At 44.9% G+C, this 12901-nt stretch overlaps 1 protein-coding gene across 1 annotated transcript in view; it reads right to left on the reverse strand.

Moving 5' to 3' along the window:
- Positions 1 to 12901, reverse strand: part of LOC110538641 (mitogen-activated protein kinase kinase kinase 3) — a 20269-nt gene continuing 7368 nt past the window's right edge. Inside the window, exons 5-17 of the mRNA XM_036938792.2 lie at positions 12593 to 12692; positions 12272 to 12385; positions 11990 to 12128; positions 10894 to 11024; positions 10729 to 10802; positions 8126 to 8199; positions 7035 to 7130; positions 6709 to 6870; positions 6332 to 6480; positions 4576 to 4707; positions 4307 to 4436; positions 3957 to 4134; positions 1 to 2783 (exon numbers count right to left, since the gene is read on the reverse strand). Coding sequence (XP_036794687.2) covers positions 2555 to 2783; positions 3957 to 4134; positions 4307 to 4436; positions 4576 to 4707; positions 6332 to 6480; positions 6709 to 6870; positions 7035 to 7130; positions 8126 to 8199; positions 10729 to 10802; positions 10894 to 11024; positions 11990 to 12128; positions 12272 to 12385; positions 12593 to 12692 — 1708 coding nt within the window. The 3' untranslated portion in view covers positions 1 to 2554. The remainder of the gene's footprint in view (positions 2784 to 3956; positions 4135 to 4306; positions 4437 to 4575; positions 4708 to 6331; positions 6481 to 6708; positions 6871 to 7034; positions 7131 to 8125; positions 8200 to 10728; positions 10803 to 10893; positions 11025 to 11989; positions 12129 to 12271; positions 12386 to 12592; positions 12693 to 12901) is intronic.

A 12901-nucleotide genomic window follows, 5' to 3' on the forward strand; every position in this document is an offset into this window, starting at 1 on the left:
TTTTGGACCAGAGACAAAGAACATTTATTTGTTTTTGAAATTAGGCACTCAAAGATATAGAAAAACAATGTCATTTAACATACTGTTCCTTTTTCTACGTAAATACATTTGATAAACTGGAGTGACTTTGCACTGCAAGTCCCCTGTCATTAAACATACTCATTTATACATTTACATACATGTATATATCTAAACGTTTAACTCCTGTTTCATTTGCTTACCCCAGGGTTCTTCTGTTAACAGAAACATTTGTTTTGGCTCTTTGTATATAACAGGACCATTTCTAATACTGAACTGATTCTTAGCTGCCTTCTTTAACATCTAGCAGCCACATGATATCCATTTGATTCACTTATGAAAGTAGTTTAGAGCCAGTAACACTAAAATAAATGGAAATAAATGGAAAATAAAACGAAAAAAGGTAATTGTAGAAAGCCCTTTGCTCAGTGTGGAGGGCCCCAGACATTGGGCACCGGTCGGTCTCTCGAACCCTGAGCTAAACAAAGTCGTCATGTTGGGTGGAACCCCGGTCTCTGGCATCTACCTGATCAGAACTCCTCCATCCCTTTCCTGCTCAGCTCAGTCTAACTAACGCACACATTCAGCCTCTCTGCTCTGCAAGAATGACACTAAGAGAAGGTTATTCTGGTGAGACACAGCATTCTAGTGCATACTCTTAAAATTACACTTCACATACTTCCCCTTTATTTCCCACACATCACGCCAGCAAGGAGAAATATGGAGGAAGTTCAGCAGCCTTTAAATCCTAGGCGGTGGCCTTAGTTAGTGAAGTAGTGAAACTGTGAGAGGTTTGACAGGGCAGTCCAACTGGAAGGGTCCAATGGAACAGTGTTGCCATTTAATAAAGCATGGACCATTAGACATAATATATTATCCTGGAGCTAGGAATGTGGATGTGTTTCTTGTTTTGGAGCAGAGACCAGGTAAGATAGCCAGAGGTCGTTTTCCACCCAAAGTGTTTCACTAATAAACCCCAATGTTGTAATTTCTGCAAAACCAGCTGCTTTAACAATTTATCATTTCCAACGGCAACATTTATCTCATAGGTCTAAATGCATCCTCATTAGATTTCAAATTGTCTAGAGTCAATATATAAAAAATATATTTATACATATATATTTGAATATAAAAATTCAGGAATGGATGAACATAGGGATTTAAATAAAAGTGAAAGATATTGAATATTTAAAGTTCTTAAGAAAGAGTTAATTTCGTAAGGCGAACAATAACCAACAACTTTAATTTGACATAAAAGTGCATCTGACTCAAATGAATCCTAAATGGCAGAGTTCCACTGTTTGGCGTAGCGTTTTCCTAGATACACTTGTCAACGCATAGAAAGCTGGTAAACCTAATGGCAACTCACTTTCAAATCAAGGCATTAGGATTGTATTTGTCTAAGACTAAAATAAAATCTCTCTTTCAATCACAAAGTACAATATCATTTGTAATATTGTGTAGTTAGCATATCCTCCAACCAAACTAGAAGCCAACCCCTTCATGAATGAAATCGGTCATTTTTGGTACACTCAGAAAACCCTGGGCTGTGATACTGAGGGGTTGCAGTGGAGAGTTGGAGTATAAGGCACAGTCATCACAATGGTCTACTGTGAAGGTCATAATGACAACACAAAAACACTGATGGCTCTGGTTCCATGTTGTATGGTGAGGACAGGACAGATCAGCATGGGCTTCCATCAGGGACTGTGAGTCTTCAAAAGACCATCAAGAGGCACTTTCTCAAAAATACAAAGAATATCAGAGACGGATCAGAGGACAAACTGAAAAATTAAATCCATCCCGTCTCTATAACACTGAGTGGTGCATCTGTTGGTTTCATCAGTTACCATGTTGAAGCACTGAGCTGTGGCTGTGGGTCTGCTGTCTTGGCCTAAGTAGACCAGACACTGCTCTGCTCAAGCCTGTAAGTCCCATATGAACAGTTCATTACCTCAGGGGTCTCATCTAACAGCCCATCTAGAGAATGTAAACTTAGGAGGGGACATTTTGGCATATTTGAAAGGCACATTCGGTGGCGGTGCTTGATCAAATCCCATCTTGAGCCACATATAATAGATTTTATGTGTTTGGAGTGTGTTTGGAGTGTGTTTGGAGTGTGTGTGTGTGTGTGTGTGTGTGTGTGTGTGTGTGTGTGTGTGATCCTCTCACAGACCACAAAGGTGATAGCTGAATAGATACAGTTCGTATGGAGTTGGTGGGTCCAGTTCTCCACAGCAGACAGCTGAACACTGATCAGCCATATAGCTCCCCCTAGTGGGAGAAGTTAGAGGTGAATTTGATAATTGTCGTTAACAGCTTGGAATAATGGCACTGTGCTATTATCCATCATAATGGATCATGTGTATTTGTGGGTTAAGGAATGAGTGTGACTGGTGGTGAGTCTGGTTTGGGGAGAGAGCTGTAGGATGGAAAGGACCAAGTTCCAAATTCCAAGTCTAGAGTCTAGATGTCAGCTGTAGGCCTTGAGTCCCGAGGAGCGGTTGAGACAGAGAGAGTGTACTAGTACTTCCCCTCAGCAGAGGATCTGGGAGAAGGGGTGTCTGAGCAGCTCCTCAGCACTGGGCCGGTGCTTGGCCTCCACAAAGATGCGGTGGATGAAGTCACGGGTGTGGTCCGAGGTGTGTGAGGGCAGCAGGGGTTTGGTGGGCTGGGTGGCGATCTTAAAGATGGCTGCCATGGCCTCGTATTCGGCCCAGGGAGGCTTCTCTGTCAGCATCTCCACCACTGTGCAGCCCAGGCTCCTGGGGAAGGAGACAGGGTTAAGAGAACACCCATACGAGCTCAAATACACATTTAAACACTTGCCGCCCAATCTCCCCTTCCACAAAACATGTGTAAATATTGGAATATAAATGGTGCCTTCCTGTATTATACTTATGCTAAAACATGTATTCTATTCTACTGAGCCATTTACTTTATGTTTGTATTCTTATCTATTATTATTTCTTGTTGTTGTTGCATTGTTGAGAAGGAACCTGCAAGTCAGCATTTTGTTAGACGGTGTACTTGTGTATCCTATACATACGACTAATACAACTAGAAACTTGAAACACGCTCACACTCAAACATCAGAATAGGACATTGAATGCAATACACTATCGTATAACTTATTGACTTGTGTGAATGGACAGAAACAGTGTTAACACACTGGAAAAACAAAGGGCAGCTTTTCCTCACTACAGGCACGAAGGGAAAAGGCCATCCCTCTGCTCTTCTGCTTTCCCAGGCCCCACTGGAATGTTTTGGTGGAAACTTTTTCCCTGTTGACAATTAAAGTGTGCTTTTGCTGGCTACGGGAGGCCATTTCAGTCCTGGAGTCAGACAGAGCAGGGGGCTGGTGAGGGGAGTTGGGTTTAGGGACAGACTCCCCTTTGGACCTGTTACCCCCTACCGACGCTTCGGCCTGGTCTGGCCCCCCAGGGGAGCAATGAAGTCGGGAACATTCCAAACTCTGTCACAAGCTGGCTGGTTGACTGGCTCTTGGCCAATCACATCCCTCGCCTGATGGGATACTACACAATCAGATTGCACAGGGGAATTCCTGGGCAGCAGGTGGGCCCGACCCATTTCAGGGCCCTGTACGTGGGAGTGAGGCCGTCTTCCTCGACATTCTCTTTTAAATATAGCACTTTTACTATTTTATATATAGCACTTTTTCCCTTGAAGAAGAATGGTTTCCCCCTTTTAGAACAGCTATTTTCCTCCCTTCACGTTCCAGCAGTCCAGCCACTCTATCAGGGAAGGAGACTACTTATAAGAGCACAAGGAAAGCATCTGACACTTGACCTGAAGATACATTCACACACTCCCAGAAGAGACATCTATCCCCCACCTCCCCCTATCACCACAACTAATCAGAATCACCTGCATGTACTTCTTACCCAAACCCCAACCCCATGTGTCCCGGTCCTTACCAGACGTCAGCCTTCCTGCCGTAGCCCTCTCCGCTGATCACCTCGGGGCTCATCCAGTAGGGGGTGCCAGTGACCGAGCGGATGCCCGTGCCAGACATGCAGATGGTCTGCAGCCTCTTGCTGGCGCCAAAATCTCCCAGCTTCACGTTTCCCGCCGAATCCCGCAGGATGTTGGCACCTGGATAAGGAGACGACAGAGTAACACCATGTGACACAGACTCACCCAACCACCTTCCTTGTATTTTAAATGTAGATTTTAGGTCCTTGTGCTTGAGTCTGGAAGTCTATAGCCATTTAGTTGACTATCTTTACTACAAATGGCCATCTGAGCAGTGTGTTGACATAACTACCTTTGATGTCACGGTGAACGATCATGTTGCTGTGCAGATAGGACATGCCCTCCAGGATCTGCCGTGTGTACTTCCGCGTCACGTTTTCCGTCAGCGCCCCGTAAGCCTTCAACTGGTCTTTGACTGAACCCTGAAAGACAAGAAGGAAGTGCATGGTTTATACTCCTATTCCCAGGAGAGACTGGGACACAGTCCAGGACAGAACACTACAGATACCCTTTAACCCCAAACACTCCAGCCCTGAACCGACGTGTGAAGAATAGACTGACCCCCGGCATGTACTCCATGAAGATGGTGAGGGTCTTTTCGTTGTGGTCCCTCAGGCAGCCGTAGTACTGGACGATGCGTTCGTGGTGGAGGTTCTTTAACAACTGGATCTCACACTCCAGAGCACTCACCTCCTACAGACAGACAGACAGACAGACAGACAGACAGACAGACAGACAGACAGACAGACAGACAGACAGACAGACAGGCAGGCAGGCAGACAGACAGACAGACAGACAGACAGACAGACAGACAGACAGACAGACAGACAGACAGACAGACAGACAGACAGACAGACAGACAGGCAGAGAGACAGACAGACAGACAGCCAGACAGACAGACAGACAGACAGACAGACAGACAGACAGACAGACAGACAGACAGACAGACAGAAAGAGAGACAGGCAGACAGACAGACAGACAGACAGACAGACAGACAGAGAGACAGACAGACAGACAGACAGACAGACAGACAGACAGACAGACAGACAGACAGACAGACAGGCAGACAGACAGGCAGACAGACAGACAGACAGACAGACAGACAGACAGACAGACAGACAGACAGACAGACAGACAGGGAACAAAAAATGATATGAATGAGTCATCTGTCCACCAAAAGCTATACAAAGACAACTAAAAAATCTGACAAATGGAAAAATCATTTCAGACACACAGACCAGCTCTCTCTGCAGATAGGACATTAGCGGTAACAGTCCAGTTCCTCAAAAGCAGTTCCTCTGTTTACCTCAGAGAATATGGCCACAGAGATCACATCACAGAGAGAGAGAGAGCGGAAGAGGGAAATGGAGATATATACAAAGTATCCACAACACAAAGACCCACTAAATAGATAAAAACAACAACAACAACAGATTAACATCCGCTGCAGGCTGGGGGGCCAGAGACAGAGATACAGAGAGACAGAGGGAGAGAGAGAGAGAGAGAGAGAGAGAGAGAGAGAGATAGAGAGACAGAGGGAGAGAGAGATAGAGACAGAGGGAGAGAGAGATAGAGAGAGAGAGACAGAGAGAGAGAGAGAGAGAGAGAGAGAGAGAGAGAGAGAATGGGAGAGAGAGAATGGGAGCAAGAGGGAGAGTGCGAGAGAGAAGAGGGGAGTTTAAGGGGTGATTAGAGGCCAAGGCAAAGCTGGCTCTGCTACTCTCCCCCTCTTCACCCCCTGCAAATACTCCACTCAGATACAGGAAGTGACAGTGCATGTTTTCTCTGTGGCAGACAGGAAAATACATTAAAGAGGGGGGGGGGGAGAAAGGAAAGAAAGTCCCTTGAATCTCTTCAAAGTTCATTGCTCTCAGAGACAGAGATGAGCACTCAGTCAGGATTTGACTGCGTTAGTGATTCAGAGCATGAGTTTATCTGACCACAGATAGTTGAATAGCGCCTTTTGTGTTTAAGACAGTTGACCAAAAATTTGCTAGTAAAACTCAGTCAGGTTAAACACAGCACCATACTGCATTCCTCCATAATCGCCTCTTAAGAGTAAAGTAGCTTGCTGAACACATTACCTCATTCTTGGCATTGCTCCAGGCTAAAGGTGCTCCAGGCTAAGCCTCTGCACCAATCTTTAACAATACACGGGAACTCAAGTCATACAGAGTTCTCCTTCAGGCTGGGGAGTCTGAGTCATCTTGGCATAAATACATTACAGTAGCCTGGTTGTGAACAGTAGACTTTGATATAAAAGCAGAAAACAATCTGTGTAGTAGCATACTGTTCCGGCACCCCCTGCTGTCTCACCTTGCTGGTGTCAGGACTGTCCGGGTCAAACACCACCTGCTTGGCGGCCAGCTCCCGTCCCGTGTCCACATCGTAACACAGGTAAACCCTCCCAAACGCCCCCTGGCCCAGCAGCTTGCCCCGCCTCCACGTCATTGGAGCACTGGGGGCTGTGGAGGGAGGGGCATACACCATACATATCATCCTCTCCATATAGTAAACATGACACCATACTCTCAAAACACACTGCATTCATCATACAAACTAACTCCCTTATTTAAAATGTGTAGGATACAAAAATAGATTTATTAGTATTAAATCTCTAATAACTATAAAATACATGTGAAATATGTGTAATATATGTAAATATAAGATGAAGAGGCAGGGTCGGGACTCACACTTGTGTGCGACAGGGCGCTCCTGTGGGCGGAGCCTGCCCTGCTTGTCCACTAGCTGCCAGCTGCCCAGACTCTCCTCGCTGCCGTTGAGGGAGCGCCGTGAGGGCACCAGGGTGAACAGGTTACCGTGGGGGCGACGGATCCGCGGGAACGTTCTCCGACCTGGGGGGATGAGAGGAGAGTTAAGGGTGAAGGAGTGATGAGAGAAGAACCAAGAGACCAAGAGAAGGAGGAGATGGTTCAAGAGAGGGGTCAGGGAAAGGTCAAATACAAAGTAATATGGCACAAAGTGGTTTGGTGAGAGGAACAGTGAACAGTGCCCCTACCTTCACTATGGTCCTTGTGATGCAGGGAGACATGGTACCTGCGGGGGTATGTCCCTCCCTTCCCCACCACCTTATCATACACATGGTTCTCCCGGTCTGAGAGGGAGGAAGGAGTAAAGAGAGCGAGAGAGAGGGTGAAGGTTAGACTACAACAGGATTCAGACTCAGCTCAGTCATACAGCATTCACGTGAGGCTCTGCTGGCTCTCTTTTCACGTGAGGCTCTGCAACTACATTGTTGCATTGTTGCTAGGAGCTGAATTGTGGTTTAGGCCTGTTGCCAGCACTGTAAAGGGGTTACCGTGAATTTGACAGTAGCTTACAGGAAGCTTGGATGCAAGTAAAATTCTGTATTTCATATTACCGTACACCTGATGTAATATGAATACGGTATCAAAGCAAGTACTGTGTAATGACACAAAGTAAAATATCATAAAACTGACTGTATTATACTGTAAAAAACTAAATGCTACCGTAATCGGAATGAATATGTGGATGACTGTATTTTACTGTAATTACATGGGATTGGTGCAAGCAGGTTGGCTGCTAAGTGTTTACACATTACAGCACATTAATTCATATTTGGTGCTTTATATCACTAGCACTTCTAGAGGCCTTAACAAAGGCATCCAAACTGGCCGCGACTTCAGGTCAAAACAGACCAAAAGGACATGGCAAAATGTCAACCATTTGCTGCCACTCCAATCTGCCCTAGTACATGTTTTATTGATGGGCCACTTTAGCCACATAAGAGTAAAATTGGTACAGCATTCTCACTCACGGGTGCAACAAATATAGCCTCTTACAAGACACGCCTCAAAATATAGTAATAAGCCCGAGACAACAATACCACACACCCACTAGTGGTCATAAGGTTTTTGGCGCTCTAAAGATACAGTACAGTACAGAGGTGGAATTACAGTACCATTCGAAATACAGCAATTTCTCCATAATTTACAGTATGCTACAGTAAAACTTCCAATGTTTTTTACTGTTGATAATACCTCAAATTACTGTATAAATTACAGTTTTCCGTGACAGTGAGGATCTATATCTTATGTAGTGATATCAGGATTCCTCCTGGGCACCCACCTGAGACGTTCTCCTGCTGCCGGTTATCAGGGTAGCTCTTGGCTCGGTGCATGCGTGACTTCCTCAGGGAGGGGCTGGGAGGAAGGACAAATAAAGAGAGAGTGAGAGGTTCTGATCACTTCCTCAAAATACATACACTGTCTTTATAACCAAAGTCAAGTATTGTGTACGTGTGAGGTAGATTCAGGGGTAAAAGTAGATTCCATTTCTTACGGGATCGCGCACACATTTTTTTTTATAGGTGTAATTATATAATTACATATAGAATCCTTATTAATTTAAAATATGATCTCTGTGGGCCTAGTAAAGATTTGTCATATCACTTTTAACATGTTATACCTGTTTTTGTTTTTTTAATAATTATCCCCAATTGGTAGTTACAGTCTTGTCCCATCGCTACAACTGCCCGACGAACTCGGAAAAGGCGAAGGTCGAAACAAGACCCTGCCTAACCACACTACTTCTTGACAGAGTGCTCGCTTAACCCAGAAGAGGAAACACCAAAGTCAGCGACCAAAGTCAGCTTTCATGATCCCAAAGTCAGCTTGAAGGCACTCGACCTGCCACAAGGAGTCACTAGAATGCAATGGGACAAGGAAATACCGGCTGGCCAAACCCTCTGCTAACCCAGACGATGAAGGGCCATTTGTGTACCACCTCATGGGTCTCCCAGTCACTGCCAGCTGTGACACAGCCTGGGATCAAACCCGGGTCTGTGACACCTCAAGCTCTGCGATGCAGTGCCTTAGACCACTGCGCCACTCGGGAGGACCATGTTAGATCTGTTAACATAGGCAGCACCTGGGTTTCAAGTTTGGCGAAGCTAATTTTCACCATAAAAATGTACCTTTATAATAAAGCATTCCATCCATCCTCACATTTGCAGACTTATTAAAGATAGGCTACTATTCCTAATGTGATGATTAGATTGGATAGTCATAATTTAAGCCAATAATATAAAAATAAATGTTCATAAAAAATACTTGGATGCAGTGCGTCATGGATAGAGTAAGCCTAGACTCTAGGCTATATCAGATACACTTCTCATCCTTTCCAACCACAGGAAAATGTTGGCCTTTCATGCAATTCTACTACACTTTTTATGACTGGTGACATTGGCAGAATACATTTTTTATACAACAAAAATGAAAACAACGTTGTCTGATCCATATAATGGGCCTACGAAAAGGGGAAACATAAAACACAATATGGTCCATCTAACCTGGAGGAGGAAATGATTGGCCAAAAACAAACAAAAGTGGCACTGACCCAATGATAAAGTGAATATGCAGACTGACCAGGGATATGGACCATGTTCTCCACTGGTGCCAATAAGAGCAGGTGGTAGCCTAGTGGTTAGAGCGTTGGGCCAGCAACTGAAAGAATGGTGGATCGAATCCCCGCGCTGACAAAGTAATAATCTGTTGTTCGGCCCCTGAACAAGGCAGTTAACCCACTGTCCATGGGCTGACATTGTAAGTAGGAACTGGTTCTTAACCTCTTGAGACGAGGGGGCAGTGTTTGGATGAAAAACGTACCCAAATGAAACTGCCTATTTCTCAGGCCCAGAAGCTAGAATATGCATATAATTGGCAGATTAGGATAGAAAACACTCTAAATTAACTGACCTGCCTAGCTAAAAAAAAAAGATAGGCTACTGTTTGCTCAATCTCTTCACAGATATAGCCATTTGTTTTTCAACAAATTTTTTTTTTTAGATCGTCGGCCTGGGTCTCTGCTTTTCACTGACAGTTGCAACTCAAATGTGGCATTTGCCACATGCTGCCCAAATTGCGGGCCCTTAAAACTGTAGGCTATACAAAACAAAAAGAAGCTAATGATTCTCTGTGGCCAAATCGTGCTTTCTGGTGTAGTAGCCTATTTTTATGATTTTATTTATTTCTGTATAGACAGGAGTAGGCTAATTAGGCTATATAATTTTGGCAATTTAATTAAAATTGACTTCAGTGAAAGCTTCCCCTAGCCTTATGGACACACCGCATATGCCTTTTAATGTGGTATAAACACAAGCAGTCATGTTTTCATCTGATTGTCAAACAAATAATCACTTCAAAAAAGCGGTCCTGTAGACTAACAGTACACGTTCGTCCACTCACAAAATAATACCAGCATCCAAATCCCAACAGTGCACTGATGAATGGAAAGAGACATCTGTTACAAAACATCCACATGTATTCTAATGACATTGTCATTAGGCCGAAACTTGTAGCCTGAATTGATGCAACCACTGTTGGTCGCACGCCTCGGTCTTGGCCTCTCATCTCTACCTTGTCCGCCCGTGTTTCGTTCTCGGCCTCTCATCTCCAAGGCATGTAAGTGTTCTCCTCGAACCACAACACAATTTGGGGCGTATACCACCCGGTTTAAAGTCAATTCACTCATTTTTCATGTAGCTGACATTAGGTCATATTAAATAATGCCATAATAGCCTATAGTTTTTTTGCCATTTTGTGTTAATAGTGATAGGCTAATGTTTTACCAGTACGGAGTACCCCCACTACTTATTTTGCCGGGACGCCGTGCCAGACCGTACTGGCTTACTTTCACCCGGGGTAGAATGAGGGGTAGAGTCCTGCACTCACCTGTCTGAGCTACTGTCCAGCGACTGGCAGCTTCCTGAGACAGAGTTCTCTGCACTGCTCCAGGGGTCCAGCACCTAGGGAGAGGAGACACAGTATTAGCCCTACGGTGTGTGTGTGTGTTTGTGTGTGTTCGCGCACTTGTTTGTGTACAGTGCAATGACTCACACACTGGTCGCTCTCTGGGATGAACTCTCCCTCACTGTTGATGCTGGTGTAGGAGCCCTGGCGGGCGATCCTCTGCTGCCGCTCAGGGACATAGCCTGGAGGGGGGGAGCTACGGCCTGTGTTCTGAGAGCCTGGGACGGGAGAGAGGAGGAGGAGGAGGATAAGAAATAGGACTGTGACTTGGCCATATGACACTGTTCTAAACCAATGGAAATCAATACATGAGGTAATGGGATTCTGGTGTACCAAGATCAATGACAAGTAGCCTAGTGGTTAAACGTGTTTGGGCCAGTAACCGAAAGGTCGTGGGTTCGAATCCCTGAGCAGAATAGGTGAAAAATCTGTCAATGTGCCCTTGAACGTAATCCTAATTGCTTTGGATAAGAGCATCTGCTAAATGAAAAAAACAGATACACAAAAAAAAGTTAAACAATGGATTATGTGAGAGAAAAGAAGATACGTCCCTAACACTGATAACAGATATGATCTCTCTCTCTCTCTCTAACCAAAGAATGAAATGAGGGGGAAAAATATCTAAATGATTAATAATGTGATTGTTTGAAATGTAACTCTGCCTTAGGTGGTGGATCTACAGAGAATTTAGGATTTGTACAGTTTCCCTCAAGCAGCACTAATTTCAACTCTCTCCCAAAAAAGCCAGTGTTTCTAAAACCAGGACATTGGCCAGCCATGCTAATAGTGTCTCTAAATCTGATTGGCTTGTGGCCAGCAGGCCATTGTAGAGCAGCCAGTGATGGTTGACAGGAAGAGGAAGAGGACCTACTGCTAAGAGGGGAAGCCAGAGAAATAACAGCAGCTAGAGAGAGGGGGGGGGGGTGGAAATGAGAGAGAGTGGGGGGATAGAGAGAGCGACAAAGAGAAAGCTAGCAAAATAAATGAGCTAAGAGAGCAAGACATGACAAACACCAAACCAGACAATATACAACATTACTGTCTCTCCATATTGAGAGATACCACTTACCTTTCTATTGTAAAACAAAGTTATAGCGAGAGAAATGGAGAAAGAGGATGTTGAAAGCAAAGGCAGAATAATAGAGGAAGCAGCTATGAGTTGAATCTGCTTGTTCATACTCACTGGTGGAGAGGTGGCGCCCCCTGGGCTCGGAGGGCTGGTACACCGTGCTGACATCACCCGTGGACTGGGAGGCTTTGATCCTCACCTGCTTACTCACCGTGTGGTGGGAGGAGGGAGATGGAGAGGGGGATGGGGAGGCCTAGGGGTGGGATGAGAGGGGTGTGGTCAGTGTCCACATATAGACTGTACACACTACCCCATTACATTTGATTTTAATAACATCTTATTGATTAATATGTGTGTTTATTTCTGTTTGTCTGTGTATTTATGTGTGTGTAGTACATTGCACTGCTCCTGTGTCAGCAGCAAGATCTTGATGCTCTTAATCTTGGAGCTGCGGTCCAGCAGGTCAATGGCCTTGTCCAGGTCATCCTGACCACGCAGAGGGATGGACAGCTGGACACACAGCACACAGAGATAACTCAACCAAAGCACAGAGACACTACGGGAGGATCTCCATTAAACATGCATCTTAGTACTTAGGACTAAATGTCCTGGAAACTGGCCGTAAAAGTTACCTACATCAAGTGGGTTGCTGTGAGGGCCAATGTTTGTGTGTGTATGCATTGTGTTGGTGTTTGTCTGAGAGAGTGTTAGCTGTACCTCATTGTTCATATAGTGCAAGTCTAGCTGTTGGCCAAAGACAGTCTTGACCTTCTGCTGGATTTCTTCAAACTGCACAGGCCTCCCAAACATCAGTATCCTACACAAATAAAAAAGACGTAGACAAACAGTGGGTAAGATGGACAGACAAACAGTGGGTAAGATGGACAGACAAACAGTGGGTAAGATGGACAGACAAACAGTGGGTAAGATGGACAGACAAACAGTGGGTAAGATGGACAGACAAACAGTGGGTAAGATGGACAGACAAACAGTGGGTAAGATGGACAGACAAACAGTGGGTAAGAT

Source organism: Oncorhynchus mykiss, chromosome 12, assembly GCF_057628025.1.
Source record: "Oncorhynchus mykiss isolate SJ-2025 chromosome 12, ASM5762802v1, whole genome shotgun sequence".
Taxonomy (NCBI): Eukaryota; Metazoa; Chordata; class Actinopteri; order Salmoniformes; family Salmonidae; genus Oncorhynchus; species Oncorhynchus mykiss.